Source organism: Vombatus ursinus, unplaced genomic scaffold (assembly GCF_900497805.2).
Source record: "Vombatus ursinus unplaced genomic scaffold, bare-nosed wombat genome assembly UNPS02000749.1, whole genome shotgun sequence".
Classification (NCBI taxonomy): Eukaryota; Metazoa; Chordata; class Mammalia; order Diprotodontia; family Vombatidae; genus Vombatus; species Vombatus ursinus.
Genome location: NW_020940527.1, coordinates 7,972,066 through 7,996,676, shown reverse-complemented (window position 1 = coordinate 7,996,676; position 24,611 = coordinate 7,972,066). Strand labels below are relative to the sequence as shown.

At 39.6% G+C, this 24,611-nt stretch overlaps 1 protein-coding gene across 5 annotated transcripts in view; it reads left to right on the top strand.

Annotated features, from left to right (window-relative positions):
* The window catches only part of KCNMA1 (potassium calcium-activated channel subfamily M alpha 1), a 907,067-nt gene that overhangs the window by 612,776 nt on the left and 269,680 nt on the right, over positions 1 to 24,611 (top strand). For all 5 annotated transcript variants that reach the window (XM_027858884.1, XM_027858875.1, XM_027858865.1 and 2 more), the window contains exons 6-9: positions 182 to 257; positions 17,540 to 17,615; positions 21,283 to 21,453; positions 23,056 to 23,147. In XM_027858884.1, coding sequence (XP_027714685.1) covers positions 182 to 257; positions 17,540 to 17,615; positions 21,283 to 21,453; positions 23,056 to 23,147 — 415 coding nt within the window. The remainder of the gene's footprint in view (positions 1 to 181; positions 258 to 17,539; positions 17,616 to 21,282; positions 21,454 to 23,055; positions 23,148 to 24,611) is intronic.

Here is a 24,611-nt window from a genome sequence, read left to right as displayed (position 1 = left end):
AATAACGTGAGGTTCAACTCAGTCAGGATTCAAAATGAAGGAACGATTCAAAGGTATTGGATGTCTCACCCATCGCTTACTTCACATCCCATTGACCTTGGCAGACCTAAGTCAGCAGGCACAGTGAGTACATTGTAAACGACCCCCTAAAAATAATGCAACTCTATTTCTTTCTTCCCAGGTTTGAGATTTCTGAGAGCTCTCAGGCTGATACAGTTTTCAGAAATTCTGCAGTTTCTGAATATCCTTAAAACAAGGTAAGCTGACTCATTGCGATGGATCCGCCTCATTCCAGCACTTGTCATCCAGTTGTAAATATCCAGTTGGTGGTAGTTTATCATCTCCTAGAGCCCTTAATTTTGGTGACCTTACAGGTATACTATCTAGTAAAAAAAAGTTGGAGAATCTGAGATACTGGAAAGGATAGAGATAGTACAACAAGACAGAAAAGTTCAGGATTTGGGGTCTTTTCCTCAATCAGAGCTTTCAGGGTGAAAGACAGAGGAATGTATGCGTTCGAACATGGCTGCAGCTAGTGAATTCTTTTTGTCTATTTTTCTTTTAAAATGTTTTTATTAATGCATTTTTATTTAAAAAATTAGAACCATTTCCCAGCATATCCCCCTTACCTTGATTGAACTCTCCCATGTAACAGAACTGACAAAGACATCAAGTCTGAAAATATAGAGAATCATAGGATCAGATTCAGAGCTGGACAGAACCTTAGAAACCATCTGGTTCATCCCTTTCTTTTTACAGGTGAAGAAATAGAGGTCCAGAGAGGTCAAGAAAATTATTTAAGGTCATACAGGTAGTAAATGTCAGAAGTGAGATTTTTAACCTTGGTCCTTTGACTCTAAGTCCAGTGCTCTCTCCCTTATACTATACTAGCTCCCAGTTACATATGTATTTTTTAAAAAAATATTTATTTGTTGATTGTTGAGGCTGGATTTCCATATAACACTCAGACTGGAAGTAGCCTTCTCTATCACTCAGAAATGGCCACTCACAGGCCAAACCCCAAATGGATCAGCATGGAAGCTTTACCCTGCTCCATTTTTCTGATCTGGGCAGGTGTGGCCCTCCTTAGACATCCTGGTAGTGCACTCTTCCTGAGTGGCTCACCTGATTCACTGCAAATGCCTGATCAGCTTTAGCCCTATGGCAGATCAGAACTCACAAACTCAAGTGATCCAGCAATGTCAGCCTCCCCAGCTAACGGCAATACAGGCATGTAGCTTCCAGTTACATTGGGTACCCATAGTTCCTTGCCTGTCTATTTCTTTTTTGGATAAAAAATACAGTAATAGAAACACCATTTTTAAAAAATGTCTTAATAGTAGACCCAGACTCAGAGCTCCCAAAAGTCTTTTGGACTTCCAAAAAAAGTTGAGTTTTACTACTTTCCATCTTCTTGAGATTATCCATTGCCATTAATCCGAATTCATCTGATGTTTAGTGTCATTATTATTTCGTTATAACAGTTGGTGTATGTACTATTATCTTGGCAGTCACTAGTTTTTCCATCAGTTGTATTATGTACCTTGAGACGGTACACAGAGAATGGCTATGGCCATTTATGTGTTGTTGATGTTGTTTAGTCGTTTTCCGTCATATCCGACTCTTCATGACCCCATTTAGGGTTTTCTTGGCAGAAATACTGGAGTAGTTTTCCATTTCTTTTTGCAACTCATTTGACAGATAAGGAAACTCAGGCAAAGAGGGTGAAGTGACTTGTTCAGGGTCACACAGCTAATAAATGCCTGAGGCCAGATTTGAACTCAGGAAGATGAGTTTTCCTGACTCTAGGCTTGGCACTCTATCCACTGTCCCACCTAGCTGCCCCATTTAACATGGGTGATACCTAATGAATGGGGAGAACCCATGCTTAATGGATTAGGAATTTCTTGCCACCACATTCTAAAACATCTCTGAATTAAAAATCAAAACTTACTCAAAAAAAGAAAAGCAGCGTCTTTTTGGAAGGCAATCACAAGCTTCCCTCTCTGCAAAAAGAAAGTTGTTTTATTTAAGAGTATATTTTTGATGTTCATTTTTCCTCCAGCAAGACCCCTTGAGCTTTGTTTGTGAATTACCTTTAGGGGAAAGCTTAAATGTTGATTCCTGTCTCCTATCTCCTAGACTCTTAACAGCTAGCCCTCTTTTGGATCTGTAGATGGGAATGGGCAGAGAAGAAGAGGCAGTATTTGCTGTGACATTCAGAGAAAGGCTACAATCAGCCAAATATTTGCTCCGAAGTCTCTAAGATTCTTTTGATTAAATGAAGGGCTGATCTAGGAGTTAATCAATTAGATAGGGGCATTCATGGGCATACTAGAGCAGCAAGGACTAAGGGGGGCTTTATAGTGACCCCAGTAGGAATGAGAGGACATCATATTCTCTAATGTGTAATCAACTAATTTATCAGGAAAGAGGATTTTTTGGGGTAAATATAACCCCAAAGAGAATGGATACCAAACAACAGCATGGAGGCCTACTATGTGGTCTGTTACATATATGCCTATTGTTGAAGTTCATTATTTTAGTGATCTTTGGGGCTAGGTAAAGAGTAACATGATGTAGTTGAAAGAGTACTGGATTTGGGGTCAGAAGGCCAAGGTTAAATCATGACTATACCATTTCTAAGGTATATGACTTTGAGCAAGTGACTTAACCTCTCTGGGCCTCAGTTTTCTCATCTGTAAAATGATGGGTCTGATTGGATGACCTCCAAGTGCCCTTCTGGCCCTAAATCTATGATCCTATTATCCTTCTCCCTGACCTTGGCTTAAGTTCTGTTGAAATAAAGTGAACCAATAATTTTGCAGAAGAAGAGCAATCTCCTCTCCCTGTTGGAACTCTAACTGCTCTAAGCTTTAAAGAACCATGGGAAGTCTCTGGCTTTCTACTTAGGATGGACAAAACTATATTTAAAAAATACCATTTTGGGGGTAGATGGAATTTAGTGAATTCTAGCATTCTTTTTAGAAAGCAAAGGAAAAGGAGAATCTGCTAAGGGCTCTGAGGCTGGGGCTATTGAGCACTTTTGAAAAACTACGGGATTTCTTTATAAATTGTATTATACATCTATAAAAGTAGGAACCCTATGTGGTAGTTGCTGTCCTTTGTTCTTGAAGAGGACCAAAATGGCATCACCATGTTGAGGTCAAAGTATAGTGTGTCTGACTGTGGTTGATCAGACCAATCCGAGCTCAGAAGACTCTACCACAGGTCAGATACAAATAGTCCATATGCACATTTACCAGACAAGGGAATCAAAATAATCCACTCTAGATGAAGGAAAAGACAAACAAAAACCCACCACCACTCACCAAAGATAACACACAAAGGAAATAACTGAGAGTTGATAATGTCCACTTTGAATTTTCCATGGATTCATGAAGTTGAAATGTAGTACTATGAAAGAGAATTTAGAAGACAGTAGGAAGGTGGCCAGAGTGTATATGGATTCAAGGAGCCAGATAATAACGAGACAGATTTCCTCTGTGCCATCAGCACCAGGCTTATACACAAGGCATCCATTGTGTGTGCAAGGTTACTACCTTTAAAGTCAGATTACTGGATCCTATGTAACTGGGCTGTATAATGCCATCTGACCTTTGCCCCATTGCCCAAATAAGTTTGAATCTGCTGAGCAAAACTCAGGATTTTAGAAAATAATCATTCTAGAGCCAGAACTGAATCTGTTTCTCTGATTCAAAGGTTATATTTTCTAATGAAACAGTACAGTTAATCTGAATTATCTCCATGTGGATTATTGACTCAGGATATTGCCCTTGCTATTTTTTTTTCTTTTCATGACGTTTTCTAGTACTTTGACTAAAATTGAAAAAAACAAAACAAAACAACAACAAAACTGGACCCCTCCCTCCCTCCAGAAGCTTGGAAATTTGTAAATATTTAAGTTTAAATTACCTTTGGGGACAAGGAAGATGAGAAAAATGTGTTATTTTGGTCCTCACATTTAACCCAGAGACAGTATGGTGCAGTAGATATCTAGCTAATCTCAGTCAGAAAGACCTGAGTTCAGGTGCGGACATTGACAGGGATTGACTTTAACCAAATCAGTCTAACTTTCAGTGTCCACAGTAGCATTTTTTGGGGAAGCAATCGGGGCCAAGTGACTTGCTCAGGATCACACAACTAGTAAATGTCTGAGACCAGATTGAACTCAGGTTCTTCTGACTCCAGGGCCAGTGCTCTATCCATTGCACCACCCAGCTCTCCCCACAAGGAACTTTCTAACACTCTAAGTTACAAAGAAGTTGCTGATCTATATTGATAGAGGGGGTTTCCTCACTAGGAATTTTTTATACCAATGAAATCACAGGTCTCCAAAAAATTATACTTAGGTAATACTGGATAAAATGGGAAACCAAATTGTTTATCAAATAAAACCATTGATTATTTGCTAGTATGTGTGTCAGCTCATGCCAACTGGGGAAAAAATAGTTCTGCTTCTAGTAGATTTTTAAATTCTTGCCTCTCAGTTTCCTATCCTGGCCCCCTAGTCAGCAAGCTGTGTACTCTTTCCCCCTTATCCTTGTTTTTGTGTGGGTTCAAGAAATTCCACTTGTAGGTTATTTTAATATTAGTGTCTGTATGCTATTTTTAGAGAACTGAATCTGCTACCCCCATAATCATGTTATGAATGTCAAAGTCAAACATATAATTTTAGAATTGGTCACAATTTCCAATGATCATCCCCTCCTCTCCAAGAATTAGCTTTCCGAAAACTATTTTTACTGATATACACACATGCATGCTATCTATACACAGTGCTTTTAAGAGTTACAGAGCACTTTACATAGGTTATACCATTTGATTCTCATAACAGCCCTGTAATATAGGTAATACAAATATTATTATCCCCATTTTGTCCAAGCTCAGAGAAATGAATTAGCTTCTCTAAGCTCAGATAACTAATCAGAGGGGCTCCCAGAATTGTACTGGAAGAGGCCATGCAAACCTTCTAGTCCAATCCTCTCATTTTACAGATGAGGAAACTGAGGCCCAGTGAGATGGTGACTTTTCCAAGGTCACACAGGTAGGAAACATCAGAGTTGCAATTTAAACCACCTTTCTCTGACTCCTGAGCTGGTATTCTTTTCACAAGACCATTCTGCCCCATCATAGGCTCAGTAGCCTAAGGGAAGGTCAGACTAGATATCACTGTGGAGTGTGTATTTCTGTGTAAATCACCATTATTCCAAAGTAGTTTAAAACATAGTCATGGGATCACATACTAACTCTTTTTTATATATAAGAGTTAGTGTTGCTTTTTATATTTGTAATGGTTACAAATTTTTTTTCCTTATCACATGTGCTTGAGAGGCTACACATATATGCCTACATGTGTATACAAACTCAGAAACAGCAGGTTCAAACCCTGTCTCTGATGTTTCCTATCTATATGATCTTGGGTGAGTGACTTCACTTCTCTTATTTTTATTTTCTTTATCCATAAAGTCTAGACTAGATATCTTCTGAAGTCCAATCCAACTCTAAAGTCTGTAATCCTGTGTTTATGTATACACACACACACACACACACACACACACACACACACACACATGAATGAGGGCAGCTAGGTGGCACAGTGGATAGAGTACCAGGCTTGAAGTCAAAAAGACTCATCTTCCTGAGTTCTAATCTGGCCTCAGACACTTATTAGCTGTGTGACCCTGGGCAAGTCACTTAACCCTGTTTGCCTCACTTTTCTCCTCTGTAAAATGAGCTGGAGAAGGAAATGAGTAAACCATTCCAGTTATTTTCCCAAGCCAAACCCAAAAACACAAAGAGTCAGACATGATTGAAAAATAACTCAACAAAAAATATGAATGTGTACATATTACATATAGACCTAGATCTCTATTATAATGCAACTACATTCAGAAACTGTACCCACACATTTAAAAACAAACAACCTGCCAGTTAGAGACATAATTTAGGACCTCTAATTTATGAAAAAAAAACTTAGAAGAAATAATATATGTATTTTTTAGCTTTAAAAATAAGTTTCTATATAAGTTGTTAGATAAGCATATATATTTTGAAACAAAATGTCTTTTAAATTAATAACTCCTTGAATGTAGTACCTGGGTCAACAAGCCTCACTTAAAAGTCACTATTCAGCCTGCATGACCCATTCACATATTTAATCTTATCATCCTAAGCTCCTGAATAATCTAAGGATATATACATATTTTCTTATTAAATGATAAAATAGCAGCCTCTTTCCTTTTAATTGTGAATTTTCTTTCTCTTTAGTTACAAATGTAAACTCAAGTCCCTATTCCAGCTCACCAAATTTTTTTTTGTTTAGTAGACTGAAGAAACCTGCTTTCCCAATAGTAATTACTCACATTTCTTTATAAATTAAATCCCTTAATCTTATATAATCAAATAAGTAATAAAATCACTAAATATACAATTTATTAACAGCACAAAAAATAACTACTCAAAGACATAGATATGATATGTTGGCAGAGAGAAAGATCACAGCCAATCCCCTCAAGCCAGTATTGTAATAGCAGATGACATCTTTTTATGAGTGAAAACCAACATTCAGTTTCTCTCAAGGTACCACATCAAGTCTTTTCCCTTTAGCAAGATAAAAGTTTAAAAAGCTTCATCAGGCAGCCTCCCAGTCTTCCTTCCTCATTTTGTGCCATTTATAAATTTGATAAGCTTGGACATCTATGCCTTTATACAATTAATGTTAAGATGATAAAGACCGCAGATGCCTCTGGGATTTCATGAGGGTGGAACCCTCCTCCACATTGACATCAAACCTTTAATGAGGCTCTTTGATCCAGCTTTTCATGCAGTTCTACATTCCCTTACCTATTCTATCTTTTAGCCCACCTTTCTCCATGTTTTCCATAAAAAAATCCTGAGAGATTTTATAAAATCACTCACTCAAATCAAGATCAACTGAAGTTACAATATTCCTCTTCTCTAGTAGCATTGTTGTCTTAAAAAGGGAAATGACATTAGTCTGGAATGGCCCATCCTTGATGAAGCCATGGTGTCTCTTTGCGATCACTGCCTCCTCTTCTATATGCTCACTTGTTTAGCTGATTAGTCGCACCTGACTCTTTGTGGCCCCACTTGGAGTTTTCTTGGCAAAGATATTGGAGTGGTTTGCCATTTCCTTCTCCAGCTCATTTTATAGATGAGGAAACTGAAGCAAACAGGGTTAAGTGACTTGACCAGGGTCACACAGCTAGTAAGTGTCTGCGGTCAGATTTGAACTCAGGATGAGGCTTTCTGACTCCCAGCCCAGCACTTTATCCACTGCACCACCTAGCTGCCCTAGATGTTCACTTACTGTCCCTTTAAAAATACATTCTAGAATTTGTCTGAGAATTGGTGTCAAACTCGTTGACTTATGGTATCCAGGCTCCATTCTTTCTCCCTTTTTGAAGTGGGTGTTGAGTAAATGAGAATCCAATGTGTTTTTTTGAATAGTCTCATGGCCTAATGCTAGGATATAGACAAAATTCTATTGATACAGCAGGTCAGGGGGTGTTAACCTTTTTCTGTGTGTTATAGACCCCTTTGACAACCTGGTTAAATCTGGGTTTCCGTTCTTAGGATGTTTTTAAATGCATCAAATACACAGAATTAGAAAGAAAATAAATTCTGTCGAAATACAGTTATCAAAATATTAAGAAAATAAGATCAGAGACCCCACATTAAGAATTCTTGCAGTAAATGTGGGAACAGATGTATTTTAAATATGTGTTTAACATCTGTGTATACTTACATGCATACATGTACATACAGATGTGACTGTGGGCCAGTAATTTCATTGTAATAGAGAACTGCTTTTGTGGAAACTCCTTCCTCCAGAAGCGATCAGCAAATTTTCTGAAATTTAGAACCTTATCTCAGTGCCTAAGGCACTGAGAAATGAAATGACTGGCTCAGAAGCTCTTATCTAGGACCTGTTAGCAGCAGGACTCAAAAGCTTTCTGATTACTACACTTCCTTCACTGCATCAGTGGCATCCAGCTCAAACAAGTGGGACCACTAAACCATACATAAGGATCCCTGCAGGCTTCATCTTGACTTAGAAAACCACATGTTAACATTATTTATACTCCATTGTATTTTTATTCATTTTGTCAAATGTTTTTCAATTAAATTTTATTCAGTTCCAACATGCAATTAGGGCAGCTGGGTCATGCAGTAGATACCATGCCAGACCTGATATCAGGAAGATTCATCTTCCTGAGTTCAAATCTGGCATCAGACAGAGGAGGCCTAGCTGTATGACCCTGGGCAAGTCACTTAATCCTGTTTGCCTCAGTTTCTTCATCTATAAAATGAGCTCAAGAAGGCAATGGCAAACCACTCCAGCGTCTTTGCCAAGAAAACCCCAAATGGGGTCACGGAGGGTTGGACACATCTGAAAAGGCTGAACCACAACAAACAAAACCCTGCAGTTATATTGCTGGCTACATTTAGATGTCTGAGAGTGACACCACTTGACTGCATGATGCTACCTACGTAGAATTACCTGGACTAACAACCAAACCCCAGCAGCTAATGGGTGGGTCTGAGCAGAGGATTTTATCCAGATGTTCAGAAAAGCTCAGAGAACAATCAACTGTTTTAACTAATCCTGCTTCTAAATTTAGGCTATAATAGAAATTGCTTTTCTATTAGGCTGCATTCTAGTGGACCAGATATGAATGATCATAGATACATATGCAATGGATAAATGAGGAAAATAATCTGAAATTTGCCATTTTGCTTTTTTTTTTTTAAAGTAGGACCTGAATGGACCTAGAAATGCAGGGGTAGAAGTTGGGACACACTCTTCTTAGTCTCATTTCTACATCTGGCACCATGAAGTCTGTTATTATCAGCCTTCTATTTAATATTCATTAACACAAGACAACTGCCAACAGCATTTCCATTGAAAGCTTCCCCAGCTGTCAGTCAGCAATATTTTCTGTGCACCTACTATGTGTAGAACATTATGTCATTATAGGAGTCATCGATGTTCTGTGGGGGCACACTCTTGAGGTGAGAAGAAAAAGCCACATACCTTGTCCTCTAAGAGTTCAGAATCATCACTTTGAACCCAGCTAGCTGATCAATGTGATGTCCAAAGTCAATGGCAAAGGACAAAACATCATAGATCCTCTTAATGAAGATTACCAACCTTCTTCCGCTTAAGACAAGGAAGCTTCCCATAAGTTACTCTGGCTAAAAATAAATAAATAAATAGATAGATAGATAGATAGATAGATAGATAGATAGATAGATAAATGAATAAATAAATAAGCCATCATCTCTTGACCTAATGGTCTGTTGATCTATTGAATAAACAAGACATCATCTTCTGGTGATGAGCTTTTCTCAATTAATTTAGGCTTTTACTTGGACAAGAGAGTGTTTCTTAATATAGACAGGCAGCGCATAGTAGGTGCAGTGCATACAGAACTAGGCTTAGAGTCAGGACCTGAGTTCAAATTCTACATCTGATACTTAACTCAATATATCACCACGGGCCAGTCACTCAGCCCCTCTCTCAGCCTCAGTTTCCTTTCCTGTAACAGGAAGAGATTGGACTTAATGACCTTTGAAGTCCCTTCCAGCTCTAAATCCATGAATGAAACCTTCCCTAGCTTGGGAGGACACTCCATAGGTTTTAGTCTACTGTTAGAGTTTTTAAGAACATGGGTTCCTTTCTATGCCATGGCAAGGCACCTGGGGAGGACTTTATTGGAGGCTTAGTCTAAATACCAAAGATAATCCATCTGGTGGGAAGAGTTAAAGTGAACCTTAGACTCTCTGACAGTTTGGTTGAGGTTCCTTATTTCCTAGGCAGCTAACTCAAGCCATAATTAATTTCTGAGCCATGTGACCCCTTGGAAATACTAGACAATAAAATCCTAAATAATAGATAAATTTAGGACTTGAAGAGGCAAAGAAAACTCACTATCCTTTGGAACATTTCCCCTTTATTTAGATTTCAAGTCAATAAACATTTATTAAGCATCTACTATCTACTAAGTGGCACAGTGGATACAGCACTGGGCCTGGAGTCAGGAGGACCCAAGTTCAAATCCAGCTTCAGACACTTACTAGCTGTGTGACCCTGGGCAAGTCACTTAACCCTGTTTGCCTCACTTTTCTCCTCTGTAAAATGAACTGGAGAAGGAAATGGCAAACCACTCTAGGATCTTTGCCAAGAAGATCCCAAATGGGGTCATGAAGAGTCAGACATGACTGAAATGACTAAATGTATACCAGGCACTGTGCTAAGCCCCCTGTTGACATAAAGAAAGGCAGAAAACACTCCATGCCCTCAAGAAGGTCAATTGGTCAACAAAATATTATTAAATATCTTGTTCCAGGCACTATGCTAGGCACTGTGGTTACAAGAATAAACAGGAAACATTCCCTGCCCTCAAGGAGCTTATATTGTATAATTTTGTAAGATATTTAGCATAGTACAGGTAAAAAAAAATAACTTTTCTGAGAGAATGTATTTTCTTGACCCATTTTTCATTCCAAGATACCTGCATCAATAAAGCTGAGAGCATGGTACCTGACTCCATCGTCAGTCAAAGAAAGGAAAGGGGGAGCCTTGTAACCTCTCAGTGGCTCATGTGACCCTGAATGATTATAAGGTTCAGAGCAGTTGTCCACTCCCATTTATAGAGCAAGTTTCTTCCCATGCTTCTTGATCTTCTTAACTGCTTTCCAGATCCTTCTTTCTAGCCTTTCTTAAAGAAATCCTATCCCCATCTAGGCCACAAAGCTGCTTTGGTCCTTTTTGGTTTTACTTGGTCTTTAACTCCTTCAGCCTCTAAATTCTTGATCTTCTTAAGGTCAGGTTCTCATTCTTGGGTCCTAGATGGGAAGAAAAAAAAAAACAAAAAAATTTCCCTTTTCTTCCTGTTTCTTTTAGATTAAATTTGTGATTTCATGGATATAGGTGAATTCATGTCATGGAAACTTTCTCTACCATTACAAATCAGCACCTACTTTGCAACTTGGGGAGACGCCTGGGGCATTTAGGATTAATTGACTTGCCCAGGGTCATGTAGCTGGTATGTGCCAAAAACAGGACTCTAACCCAGTTCTTTCTGATGGCAGCTTTCTGTCCTCTATGCTATGTTGCCCCTTCATGGGCACTTACCTAGAGTCCTTCAAAGAATCCTGTGAGCTTCAGAACAACCTTGCTAATGCTTCCTTTGTCTTCCCTGAAGGGCTTGGTGGTTTTGACCCTCAAATTCCTTTCTCTGTCCTCAGCCTCCTCTCTTCTATTTGTTTTTCCAGAAACAAATCCACTAGCCTTTTTTTTTTTAAATCTTTTTTTTAAAGCACTCCTCAGAGGACCTACCTGCAATGCACCTGATTCTTTTGAAGGACCTCTTCCTCTTGCATTTCTGTTGCATTTCTTCCCAATTTCCTTTTTTCTTCTCTGAGAGACATCATTCACTCATCTTTAGAACTGGGATGACTGAAGTTCCTTGAGACTCATGAATGTGAACCCACCTTTCCGGGGTCAGGTTACTTGCTTTGCCCATTTCCCCTTTTTCTCTTGGACTGCTTGCCACCCAGGTGCTTTCCCAGGGGCCATAAGATGGTAAGATTATTGGATCATAACCCTAGAGCTTGCAGGGTCCTGAGGGGCCATTTATTCCAAACTTCTCATTTTATAGATGAGGAAACTGAGGCCCAGGGAGTCAATGATTTGCCAAGGTCACACAAGTGGTTTTCTATAATCTTACCCATTACATTTTTATTCTGCACCAAAAATGTTTTCCTGTACCATAAAAATATAGGCCATTTTCATTAAAAAGTTTATTATGCCATAATTGGAAATTATTTTTGGCTGTGGCAGGAGGGTGGGTATATATGAGGAAAGGTCTGGACTTAGGACTTCATTATGTAGAGATCTCTCTTTGTGGGAACATTCTCATGAGAAAAGATGTAGGGTTGGAGGAAATCTAAGAGACCATCTGGTCCAATCTATTTATTTTATAGTTGAGTAAAATCAGACCCAGGGAGGTGAAGTGGTTTTTTTAATGTTGAGGTGGGATTTGAATCAAGTCCCCTTGTTTGACAGCTAGTTCTCTTTCTAGTGTCCTATGCTGTCTCTCTGATGCAGAGAGATGCTTATATAACTCTTCCGTAACATCAACTCTTATGTAACCGACCATCTTAGAAAGTGACCTAGGGCCTTGAGAAGTTTAGAGATTTGTCTGTTATCACTCAACTGATTATAGTCAGAGACTGCCTAAATACACATCTTTCTAGCACTAAGGCCAGCCTATTACTCAATGCACCATCAGCATAGGGGAATGAATTTAAATCAGGTGACCTCCAAATGTGACATTCTTCTTGGGAACTAGTGAAGGTAATGGAATGGGGAAATTAAGTGCTCTCCTCTCATTGGTGGAGATTGCAAAGTCATGTTGAACTCAAGATTAGTCTGAGGCTCTGACGTGTATGTATGTGTGAATGTATATTATATATGTTAACCTATCTATCCATCTATCCATCCATCTCTCTCTCTCTCTCTCTCTACTATAGGATAGAGCTATAGAGACACTAAACTTTAAGGCAACTTTGGGAAACTAAGGATAGCATACTAGGGACTCACCAAACTAGGCAGGGACTACTGCCTGCAAAAAAAGAAAATTCTGGACCCCAGCTATGTAGGGCACAATTCCACACCATGTATTTAACAGGTATTGGAATCTATTTGGGGCAGACTCACATCCCTAAAAAAGAAAGATTTATTTATTTTGCTCATTCATTAGTCTATGCATTGATCTAGTCTCCAGTGGGTATTTGGAGTTTCAGGGCACATTGTGTACCAATTAAAATAGCCCCCCTTCCTCAATACAATATACCTTTTGTAGTTTTGCTCTGGAATCCAAACTTCCTCATTCCTTGGTAGCTAGGTAGCACAGTGGATAGAGTGTTGGGCCTGGAGTCAGGAAGATTCACCTTCCTAAGTTTAAATCTGGCCACATACACTTACTAGCTCTGTGACCCTAGGCAAGTCACTTAACCCTGTTTGCCTCAATTTCTTTATCTCTAAAAGTGGGAATAATAATAGCATCCACTTCCCAGGGATTTTGTGAAGATCAAATGAAATAATCTTTGTAAATTGCTTTGCAAACCTTAAAGCAGTGTATAAATCCTAGCTATTACTAATATTAGGAGGCAACTAGAGGGCTCAGTGAATCAAGCATTGGGTGTGGAAGCATTTGAACCTGAGGAAGACCCAAGTTCAAATCCGCCCTCAGGTACTTACTAGCTGTGTGACCCTGGGCAAGTCATTTAACCTCTATTTGCCTTAATCCACCAGAGAAAGAAATGGTTAACCAGTCTAGTATCTTTGCCAAGAAAACCCCATGAACAGTCTGATCCACGGGGTCACAAAGAGTTTGACACAACTGTACAATTCAACAATAAATATCATCATCATCATCATTGCTTTATTTGGATTATTTCTTCAAACCACCAAGGAAGCTGGTTATTGTGTGGTGTGTTTGAAAGGGTCCTGGATTCACAGTCAGACAATCCAGGTTCAAATCTGGGCTCTGCTAATTACTACTTGATTGTCCTTAGAGAAGTTTCTTAACCCTTCTGTATGTCTCAGTATCATTATCTGTAAAATGAGGTCATAAGCAACCTTTTCTAATAGTAATAGTAATAATAATTTAATTCTAATAATAGCAAATATTTGTATGTTGCTTTAAGGTTTAAAGTATTTTACACAAAATGTTTCATTTGAACCTGACAACAACCCTGTAAGGTAGGTGCTATTCTCAAGGACCATTGTGGATTCAGGTGTTTTTGGTGGTACCATCAAAATGCCCTTGGAAAATGTCTTTGGTTGGGGCAGCTAGGTGGTACAGTGTAAAGAGCTCCTGCCTTGGAGTCAGGAGGACTTGAGTTCAAATCTGGCCTCAGACACATAATACTCATTGGCTGTGTGACCCTGGGCAAGTCACTTAACCCCATTACCTCAGAAAGAAAATGCCTTTGGTTACTGTTAGTCTTCATGGATCTATGACTGCTGTCATGAATGAACTTAAAAAAAATTTAGTGGTATCCAATACAGCCTCTAAGAAAAGGAAGGTTGTTCAGCACCTTGCTTCCCCTGTTTCTCTGCCTTGTCTTTTAAGCTACTTCCTCCTGGTCTGTTCCTTACTTTCCAATTCCAAAGTAATATCAGGGAAAATTGGAATCCACCCTCCCCAACCTCCCCCCCACCCCTTTCAAAGCACTCTGCCATATCTCCTTCCCAGTCTCTCTCCTCCTCCCAAGCCTAAAGGCCAAGATCAAGGCTGGAATTTTCCATTGATAACAGGATTATCAATGATCTGATTTCTCTAGTACCTTGGGCCTTTGAGGTTTTCCAGCTACTCCAGTGTCATGGGTAGCCAGGAGTCTGGACATAGGAGAGTCTGAGATAGGAAGAAAAAAAAAGTCACCTCCTTGTCAGCATGGCTATATCCAGTCCCCTGTATGGAAGCTAGCTAGGGATGGTAGCAGGACTGTTTCCATGTTATACCATGTCTGATATAGGCAGGTGAAATACTGAACAAAATAAACCCAGATCTGAGGTGGGAATCAACTGTGTCACCTGGAGTCCCAATATACATGTCATATTTATGGCTTAAGCGTGTAGGAGTTACTGCATGGTCTCTGCTCCCTCTCTCAGATGGAGTAGGTTCAGACATTTGCTTTAGGAGACAGAACATTAAAAGAAATATTTCGTGTCCTTGAGAAACTGAGAATTCTCAAGGAACCATTTTGGATCCAAGTATTCTTGGTAGCAGCCTTGGAATGTCCTTGGGAAATGCCTTTGGTTCTGGACTTTTATAGCCAGAAGACAATTTCAGAGTGAAGTCGGTTCAACATGTGACTAAGAACACTAAGCTCCCTCTGCCTTGGTGGTATTTAATTCTTATAGTTTCTGTTCTTCTGTGATTGAGCAGAGACTGAAAAGGGGTCCTACTCCTAAGGTTTTATTTGCTCATCCATGAGCCTGGAGCCATACAGGTGAGTACCTGCTCCTGCAACATCTCACCTGCTTGCCCAATGGTCAGTCCCTTTTAGAGCATTAGTTCTCATCATACTTTTCAGAATGGAATGATCCCATGAATAGATCTGTCCACCAATGGGATCTCCTTCCCTGTTCTCTGCTCTATTGGATATAAGAGGTAAATGTTTCAGGGGTTTTCTTTTTCTCACTCTCAGGGTGATACATTCCAGCCCTTTTTGTCTGGTCCAAATTCACCCAGGATGCTGTATCTTTCACTTGGCATCTAGATGTCCTTTTGGTTGACATTCATAGGAACGTCCAAGTCTTAATCTCTTCATGGTTATAATAATAATGAGCATTTACACAGTGCTGTAAGTTTCACAGTGTAATTTATATATATTATCTCATTTGATCCTCATGACAACCTTGGCAGGTAGATGTTATTATTCTCATTTAAAAAAGGAAGAAACAGATTGAAAAATGTAAGTGACTGTGTAACCAGAGGATATCTTAGCTAGGATTTGAACTCAAGTCTTCCCGACTCCAAGTCTAGAACTCTATCTACTATACCAATGGAGTTAAGCTCAAATGGAAATGGGGGCCACTAAACCATTCATGAAGATCTCTGTAGGACACATATTAACTTGGAAAGTCACGTATTATTATTATTACCTATGTTTTATTGTATTTTTCTTTATTTTTAAAATATATTTATTTTTTAAAATATTTAAATTTACATTATTTAAAATATCCAATCCACAATCAATCCAATCCAATCCAAGTCACATGTGGCTTGTGGGCTGCATGTTGACAATTCTGTACCATGCCACCCAACTGCCTCTGGGGTTATATGCTGGAACTACAATCAAGCAAATATATCCGAAAGATTAGAACAGTGAGACGGATGAGTTAATTGATATATTATTGTATATTAGGTAAAGAGGCAGCTCAGTAGGGCGGGTAGAAAGCTAGTCTCCAAGCCAGCAAGATCTAGGTTCAAGTTTTTCCTTTGACCCCCCTATATGACCTTGAGATTCTTAAAGTTCTAGGCAACTGACTTCTTCGTGTTCTAGGCAACACTGTGAGACTTTATGTCGGTCCAAGGGTGACAACCTTCATTGATAGAGGGAGCTTCCTAACCCAGGAGTCTCCTATCCCAAGGAAACTACAGGCCTACTCTCTATCCTTATATGGGATATGCACTATGGGAGATGCATAAAGCTCTAAAACACCTCCTTCCCTCAAGGAGTTTGCAATCTAGTTAGAGGGAATAGACTTAGACATGGGAAAAGCTGAATTAATAACATAAGAGATAAGTAAGACTAGAAAGGACAGGTAGGTAGAGGAAGACTCATCTTCCTGACATTCTAGAGAAAGAAATGGCAAACCATTCCAGCATCTTTGCCAAGAAAATCCCATGGAGAAAGTCCACGAGGTCACAGAGAGTTGGACGTGACTGAACAACAGAGCGCCAACAATAAGACCAGAAAATCAACGTGTCACAAGGCAATATGTGATTAATTACCAAATGAGTAGTTTAAAAAATAAGGTAATTCACAGAACAGATAGGTCACGTTAGGCTAGAAAAGCTGTGTGTGGGACTCTCAGAGGCAGAAAGGAGGTGAGAATAGTATTCCAGATGTCTCTAGCATACATCCCAGATGGAGGGGAGCGCATAGTATATTCAGGTTATAGGCAGTAGAGCTGTTAGTCTGCAATAGGCAGTTCACGTCCAGTATTGATGGGAGATGATGCCGATTTTGGCCAGATAGTCAAGTAGCCAATTTGAATAGTTTGAACTTTGTTCTGAGGAGCTATTGAAGGATTCTGAGTTGGGACATGACCCAATAAAAAGGAATGGGAAGCATCTGCAATTTCATCAGGATAGAGAACTCCTGGTATGGGAACTCTTTGCACCAACTTAGATTGCGATCCACCTATGAGGTCCTAAGTAGTTGCTTGAAGCCTGAAGAGGTTAAGCAACTCACTCAGGGCCCCAAAGTTACTCAGTGTCAGAGATGGGATTAACTAGGACTTTCTAACTACAAGCCTGACTGTATTCACAATGCCGTGAATTGCTATAAAATAATTATTAAAGGAAGAGCACAGTGGTGGTAGGAAGCTACTACAATCATACCAAGTGAAGAGATGATGGGCTAGAGGAAGATGGCAGCATTGGGAACAAACAAAAAGAGAAATCTGGTGGAATTAAGTAGTGCCATCACCAAGTTTCCAATTCCTCTACTGGAGTTTCTTGGCCGATTGTTTCTCTGGTTTTCCGAACTCGAAGCTTCTCCTCCTTCTCTTTCTCTGTCTGCCCCCTTCCTCTCTCCCCAGGACTGTGAAAGGGTCAGTGAGTGGAAGCTTTGGGAGGGGACTTGCTTTATAGTCATGGCAGAGGCTGCTTGTGAGAAGGACTTACAGTCCAGTCCAGTGCCAGCTTCTATTTGTAAAAGCGCTGTCTTTGTGTTTTGGTTTGTACAGTAATTCTATCAAGCTGGTGAATCTGCTCTCCATATTTATCAGCACATGGCTGACAGCAGCTGGGTTCATACATTTGGTAAGTACCCAAGAAGACACATTCTCCTGGTGGCTTTCGTGGGTCAGTCCCCGTCCCCAAATTGATCACCCCAAATTGCTTAGTCTAAGATATAACCTTGGTGGGGTCATTGAACACAGAGAGAAGGAGAAAGAAAAGCAATAGTCCAACTGTCCTATTTTCCAGCCTTCTACCCCAAACTACTTCCAAATGGTAAGTAATGTTCTTGTCATTAACCTCGGCTTTTTTAGGTTCAGCAATAGTAAAGGGCATTTTGAGTGAATAGCTGCAGGAACATAGTTTGGCCACAAGATGGCAGTAGCTCTTCACCAAACACCTGGGAAAGTAACCTTTGGAAAAGATGGAAAATCTGCCAAGTTTGAATGTCATCTCTCAGAAGACAACAATTTGGGCTCCCTCCACTTCTCTCTATTTCCCCTTTGAGAAAAAGGCAGTTTTGCTTCTCCTGACTGATGGCCAGCCAAGTTATTTTGTATTTCAGAAGAGCGTGTGTGTGTGTTTTTAAGTAGAAATCTATAGTGTTCCCAATGTGGAGTGAGGTTCTGACCCTCCTCCTAAGGCTAATTCTTTCAATCAGTTGATCAGCAAGCATTTATGAAGTGTGTGCCAGGCACTGTGCTAAGCATTGGAAATAGAAAGAAAGGGAAAAAAACAAGCTCCCTATGCTCAAGGAGGTCACATTCCAAGGAAGGAGAGGTCACCAGTCGAACAAAGAATTATGCACATACAAAATATATACAGTGTAATTGGAAGGTAGTCTCATGGGGAAAGGCACTAGCTGTTGGGAAGACTCCTGTAGAAGATCCATGAAGAAAGCCAGGGCAGCTGGGAGTCTCAGGTAAGGAAGGAGATCATTTGAAGCATGAAGGATAGTTAGTGAAAATGCAGGGAATTCAGAGATGAAGTGTGTGAGAGAAGAGCAAGAAAAGCCCCCAAGTTCTGGCATCACAGTCCATTCCTGCTAGATGTTTGAATCATACTTTACTTTGTCGTATTATTTACCCAGCCCTCTTTCCCCAACACACACACACTGTGACTGATTGCCCACCTGTCATGATTCTACCTGTCCTTCAAGGCTTGGATCAGACTCCATTTATATGATGCCCATCATGATGCCCCCAACTGGAAGTAATGCCCCTCTTCTTTGGTACCGTCCTTGCCTATTGTAGCTCTCCCATGCATTTACCACACCGTGGCTTCTGTTGTATTGTAGTGCTCTGTGACCATGTATACCTCCTTGAGGTCCAGGACCTCATATTTACTTTGACCTTCCCCCAGTACTACATGCAATATCTTGGTCATAGAAGTCCCTACTAATCCTCTGTTGCTGATGACTGCTTGACCCTTTTGTAATTATTTTGTAAGGCAAAAAGGAATTTAATATAAGCATAGAGTTTAGAGTTGGGAGTTGATGGACAGATTTAGAGTCTTTTTCTATACTCAAATCTATTAGGGCATCCTCTTGAACAAAGTAGTCTTGAGACAGCAAATACGCGTGCCTAAGTTTTCATAGAAACTAAAGGCCAATTTCTAATTGCCTAGGGGGTAGGAAGAGGTAGGGTGGAATATTATCAGCCAATCCAACAACCATTTATTAAGCAGCTTCTGTGTATAGGGCACTATTCTGGGCACAGGGAATACATGAATACACACACAAAACAAAACAAAAAAGTACCTGCCCTCAAGAGGGGAAGGGAAAGAAGAGAGTGAGGAAATAAGTATTTCTATAAGGAATGAGTATATATACATATGTATGTGTGTATATATATATGTGTGTGTGTGTGTGTGTGTGTGTGTGTGGTGTGTGTGTGTGAGTGTGTATGTATGTATGTATATAATGTACATATGTGTGTATATATAGATACACACTAGGAGGTGGGTGCTATTATTATCCCATTTTACAGTTGAGGATACTACGGGCAAAGAAAGGTTAAGTGATTTTCCCAGGGTGACACAGCCAGTAAGTATCTGGGACTAGATGTGAGCTCAGGTCTTTCCTGACTCCAGTCCAGTGCTCCTATCCATTGTACTTATCAGCTGTCTCCAGAAGCTAACATTCTAGTGTGAGGTTTTCTTTGAGAGTAGATCTATGTTATTCTCTCCTACTCATTAAACTCCAATGGCTCCCTATTGCTTCTAGGAGCAAATATAAAGTTTTCTGTTTAGCTTTTAAAATCCTTTATGACTTTACTACAATCTATCTATCATGCCAGCCTCTTTGGACATTATACTTCCTCAGATGGTCTTTAATCCAGATATTCTAGCTCCTCCCTTCTACCACACCGAAACCCTTAAAGGAAGACCTTTAAGTTGAGCTACAAGAAACTTTTCTTGGTCCTCTCCAACTGTTAGTGCCCTCTCTTGGATACTTCTCTGTTTAATGACTTTGTATTTATTCTTTTTATAACTATTCTATATTTACTTAAATATGTATGCCTGGGCTCCCTGTTAGAATATAAACTCCTTGAGAGAGGCATTGTTTTGTTCTTTCCATTTGTATCTCTAGCACTCAACACCATGACTGAAACATAGTGGGCACTTATTAAGTACTAGTTGATTGACTGAGACAACATGTAAATAAATACATACAAGATACATATGGAATAAATGGAAGGTAATTTTAGAAGGGAAATCTCTAGTTCCTGGGGATATATACTTAATTATTTGAAGAGAGAGAGATAGTGAGCCCATCTTTTCTGCCTTTCAGTGTTGAACGTTCTAACTGTCATTCGTATGTGGCCTTAGGGTGGTATTTTCCTCAACCGAAGGTCAGAATAGACATGGAGGAACCCAGATCATCCACAGAAAATGGAAGCTTAAGGGTGCACTTAGAATCCTGGTATGAATTTTCAAGACCATTGAAGTGCTTCATTTGGTGCCTGAAGAGGAAGGTTGCTGGAAACTTTTAGTAGAGCTCCACTAGGACTGGAATGTGGTTATGTTGGTCTTGATAGCTGGTAAACCACCACTAGATAGAGTGAAACTGATCAAATAAGGCTCATTTGCTGGGATTAACTTGGTGTTGGAGACCAAATTCAAAGGAAAGAAGCCCTGCTGTTACCACAGATGAAGCCATTTCTGCTTGAATGGTAGAATTCCTTATTGTTTCCTAACAATGAGGTCTAGCTTTGAGGGGTACTATTCATTTGGGGCATCCATGTGTCACCTGTAAGATTGGCACTCAGTCTCGAAGAGTACAAAACTATTAATTATCTCCTTGAAAGCAACTGAAAATACAAGCAAGGTGTCTAAGGTGAGGACCCAATGTTATCACGGTGAATGAGAGAACATGGCTTGGGTCTATTTGACAATAATGGGGCTCACAGACAGGGTTAAGGCAAAAGAAAAAAAATTTTTTTCAAAACTAAGTGTCATAGAAACTTGACCGGGAACAAGGTCACAATCAGTTAAGTATTTGCAGACTTTTAATGGTGAGGAGAAAAATGGACCAATGTCTTCTTCCTTCTCCAGATCCCTTTATTTTTCAATCATCCAAAGACACATTTCATTACTCTACTGCCTTAAGACTTGAGGCTTGCTCAACTTGACCCAGAGAGACAAACACCAGTCTCAGGGGGAAGGAAAATTCAAGAAACCACTTGCTTGTACTAACTCTGGTTTATTCAGTTATTTTTTTTCTTGTCTAACTCATGTCCCTTTATTATAGGTGGAGAACTCAGGGGATCCATGGGAAAATTTCCAAAATAACCAACCTCTAACATACTGGGAATGTGTCTATTTACTCATGGTTACAATGTCCACTGTCGGTTATGGGGATGTTTATGCAAAAACCACCCTTGGCCGCCTCTTCATGGTCTTCTTCATCCTCGGGGGACTGGTAAAATCTCTTTTTATTATGATGATGATATTTATGATCATTAATATTGTTGATTATTCATTTCCTTAAAAGCCTTATACTACTTAGACCAGTGACTGCATTAAAAGCAAATGATTGCCTTAGTTTTATATTCTGCTAAAGTAAATGAGAGCACAGATATGACTTTTCAGCATATTTTGGGGGCTGTTATGTACAACTTGTTTTCCACAGACAAGGATTTATGTTATCCAGATCCCTTGCCCTTGTCTAGAGATATTCATTTAGCTTTCAATGAACCTAAATGTCTTAAGGAAATAATGCATGGGAGTAAATGAGACAGCCTTCTGGACAGTAATGCAATTTGCTGCCCACTCCTTGGTGGCAACAACTGCTTTTGCAGGATGCTGTTAGATGTTATCAATACTTCTTAGTCAGGTTGCAGTTTCAAAAGCTCTCCTTCTCCCTCTGTGTTCCTCCCCTCGACTTCCAACAAACACTGTGGCTTGGGTCTGCTCTAAGAGTTAGACAGTGACAAATCCTGATAGCCTCGCCCATTTGGAAGTCATCATGTGGTAATGATGGTCTCCTAACTGGCCACTTCAAGTACTAGCACAAACACCTCTGATCTTTTCCCTTTTAAGTCACAGAGTTCCATGGTATTTTGGCCCATGCATATGTTTACATAGCAGCAAAATGACTGACTTTTGTTATGTTGCCACTGGGAGTAGGAGGGGGGGACGTGCTAGGAACAATCCAACAGTTACTGCATTTTGTTTTTGAAGGCAGTCAAATTTATGTTTAGATTTTTGCTTTCTCCGAGGTAAGTGGTTAAAATCCTAATTCTCATCCAGCAGACCCTTATATACACTGCACACATATTTATAATTCTGTGTATGCATACATATCTCTCTATATTGTATGTATATGACATATACATTTGTAACATGTATATAAATGAATATGTGCATGTGTATATTTCCTGTATTCCTGTAACATATGTACAGTTCTGACAGGTCACATGACCTAGCTGTTGGTCAGCAGGTTCTAAGAGTATCCAGCCACAACTTAACTGTTTGTTGGACAAAACATGGCAGATTTGTTCGTCTCCTTGCTACTTTTTTTTTCTCTCATGTAATCTCTGACAACCCTTTTTATGTCTTTTAATTCTTTGTTTTTAAAAGATTTGAAAAACAATTTTTAACTGATGTTTGTTATTCTTTGTTGTGTCATGGGGCCACTTTGGTTCACTTTTGAATTTTATCAAGTAAAAGGTTCTTAAGGTTAGAGATAACTTTTTTTTAAAAAAATTCATCTTGTTTTTGCAGCATACAACTTTGTTTTTTTCTCCCTCCAAACCCTTTCTGGAAGCAGAGCTAGATGGCAGTTTGATTTTATTTTGTTCCCACTTTACTTTATGTGATGTCCAGCCATCTTGAAATGTCTTAGTTTGCTAGGTTTGAGTCTTCCTGAAAGCCAACATTTTGTGTTTTTTCAAGAGTTTCCCTTTTTTGTGTGTTTTTTGTGGTCATTTTTAAAAACTCCTTGCATTTTCAGATCTTAATCCCCCATCTTTCTTTGACCTCTCTTTTTAGTCTTTTCTTCTGTCTCCTATCTTTTCCTTAGGCCATGTTTGCCAGCTACGTCCCTGAAATCATAGAGTTAATAGGAAACCGCAAGAAATACGGTGGTTCCTATAGTGCGGTTAGTGGAAGAAAGTAAGTATGCCAGGAGGTTTCACTGCAGCCAGAGCAGTAGAATCCTCTCTGCATGCCATTTTCTTTTTTTTTTTTCCCTCTTGTTTCTTTGTTTCATGCATGTAGGCAATGTTTGCCCGCTACGTTCCCGAAATTGCTGCTCTCATCCTCAACCGGAATAAATTCGGCGGGACTTTTAACAAACATGGAGGCAGAAAGTAAGTCAGTTTCATCAAGAAAAAAGGTGTGATTGTGCGATTTTAGCGGCCCTTTGTGGAGATGACACCTGAGCCCTGACACTCTTCTAACCCATCCTTCACTTGAGTGTTTCGGTCAGGTAGAAGGGGAGGGGGACAGACTGTGGAGTGTGAGGACAGATTTTATTTCCTTTCCCCTCCACCCCCCACCATGAGAAAGTGGTCACACTTGGTTTAAAGACCTGGGCCATGCTAAGGCATCAGTCACAATATACTTCCTTTACTCTCATCCAAGAAAATGATGGAACTCATCCACAAGTGACCTATAGCTATTATGGTCATTTCTGAGAATATCCCTACTATTCTTAGATAATCTGGATAATCTCATTCTGAGTATCAGCTAGCTTAGTTAAGCAATTCTGGTTCTAAAAAAAATCAAAGAAAACTCTATCCTCTCTTCAGTCTTATTTTATGAGGTTGAAATCACGATATTACAGACAGTCATATTCTAGAATTGGAAGGTGATGCCAGAGATGGAGCAAAATTATCTTCATCATTGTGATCATTTGTAGGAATGGTTGTCATGTGGGACTTACTTTTGACCTTACTGACCTATACAGGAAAAAAAAAAGGCAAATCCTATTCTCAAAGAAACTGCTTCCCTCAGATGAGACAGAACTGGGGAGAGAGCATTAAATTCAAGCCATTTGTACTAAGTGGAACTGTGGGTGAATACTTTGGCCTCATGCATAAGTGCTTAGCTCTTAAGAGAATTCTGAAGTGGGGGTAGGTTATACTAACATATCAAAATGTTGGCCCAGTGTCAATCAAACCCTTTCCTCCTAAGTAAATAGTGAATCTGGTAGGATAACTATTCTACACTGAAGTGGCATTACCACTTCAATAGGTCTCCCATGAACTGTTTGTGGTGGATTTTCCCAAGGAAACAAAATAAATGTTCCTTCGCATTTCTAATGATGAATTGCCGGTGTCACCAGGACCATAATGGATCGCCTCGGAAAGCCTCATCCCCTGTTCATGATTCCTCCTCACCCTGCCTTCCTCTTTGAGCTCAAGTGCCTAGTCTTCCATTCAGAAAATGAGATGGTAGAAAATGGTTCATTTTCTTGAATTGCCCCCGGGAGACTTGTTTCTTTTCCAAAGGAAAAAAAAAATATATATATATATATATATATATGTACTAGAGAGGAGTCCAGTTGGCATCTTTTCATTGGAAATCACAATTCTTCCACCTTCCCATTACCGTAGCCATCCCATTCAGATGACC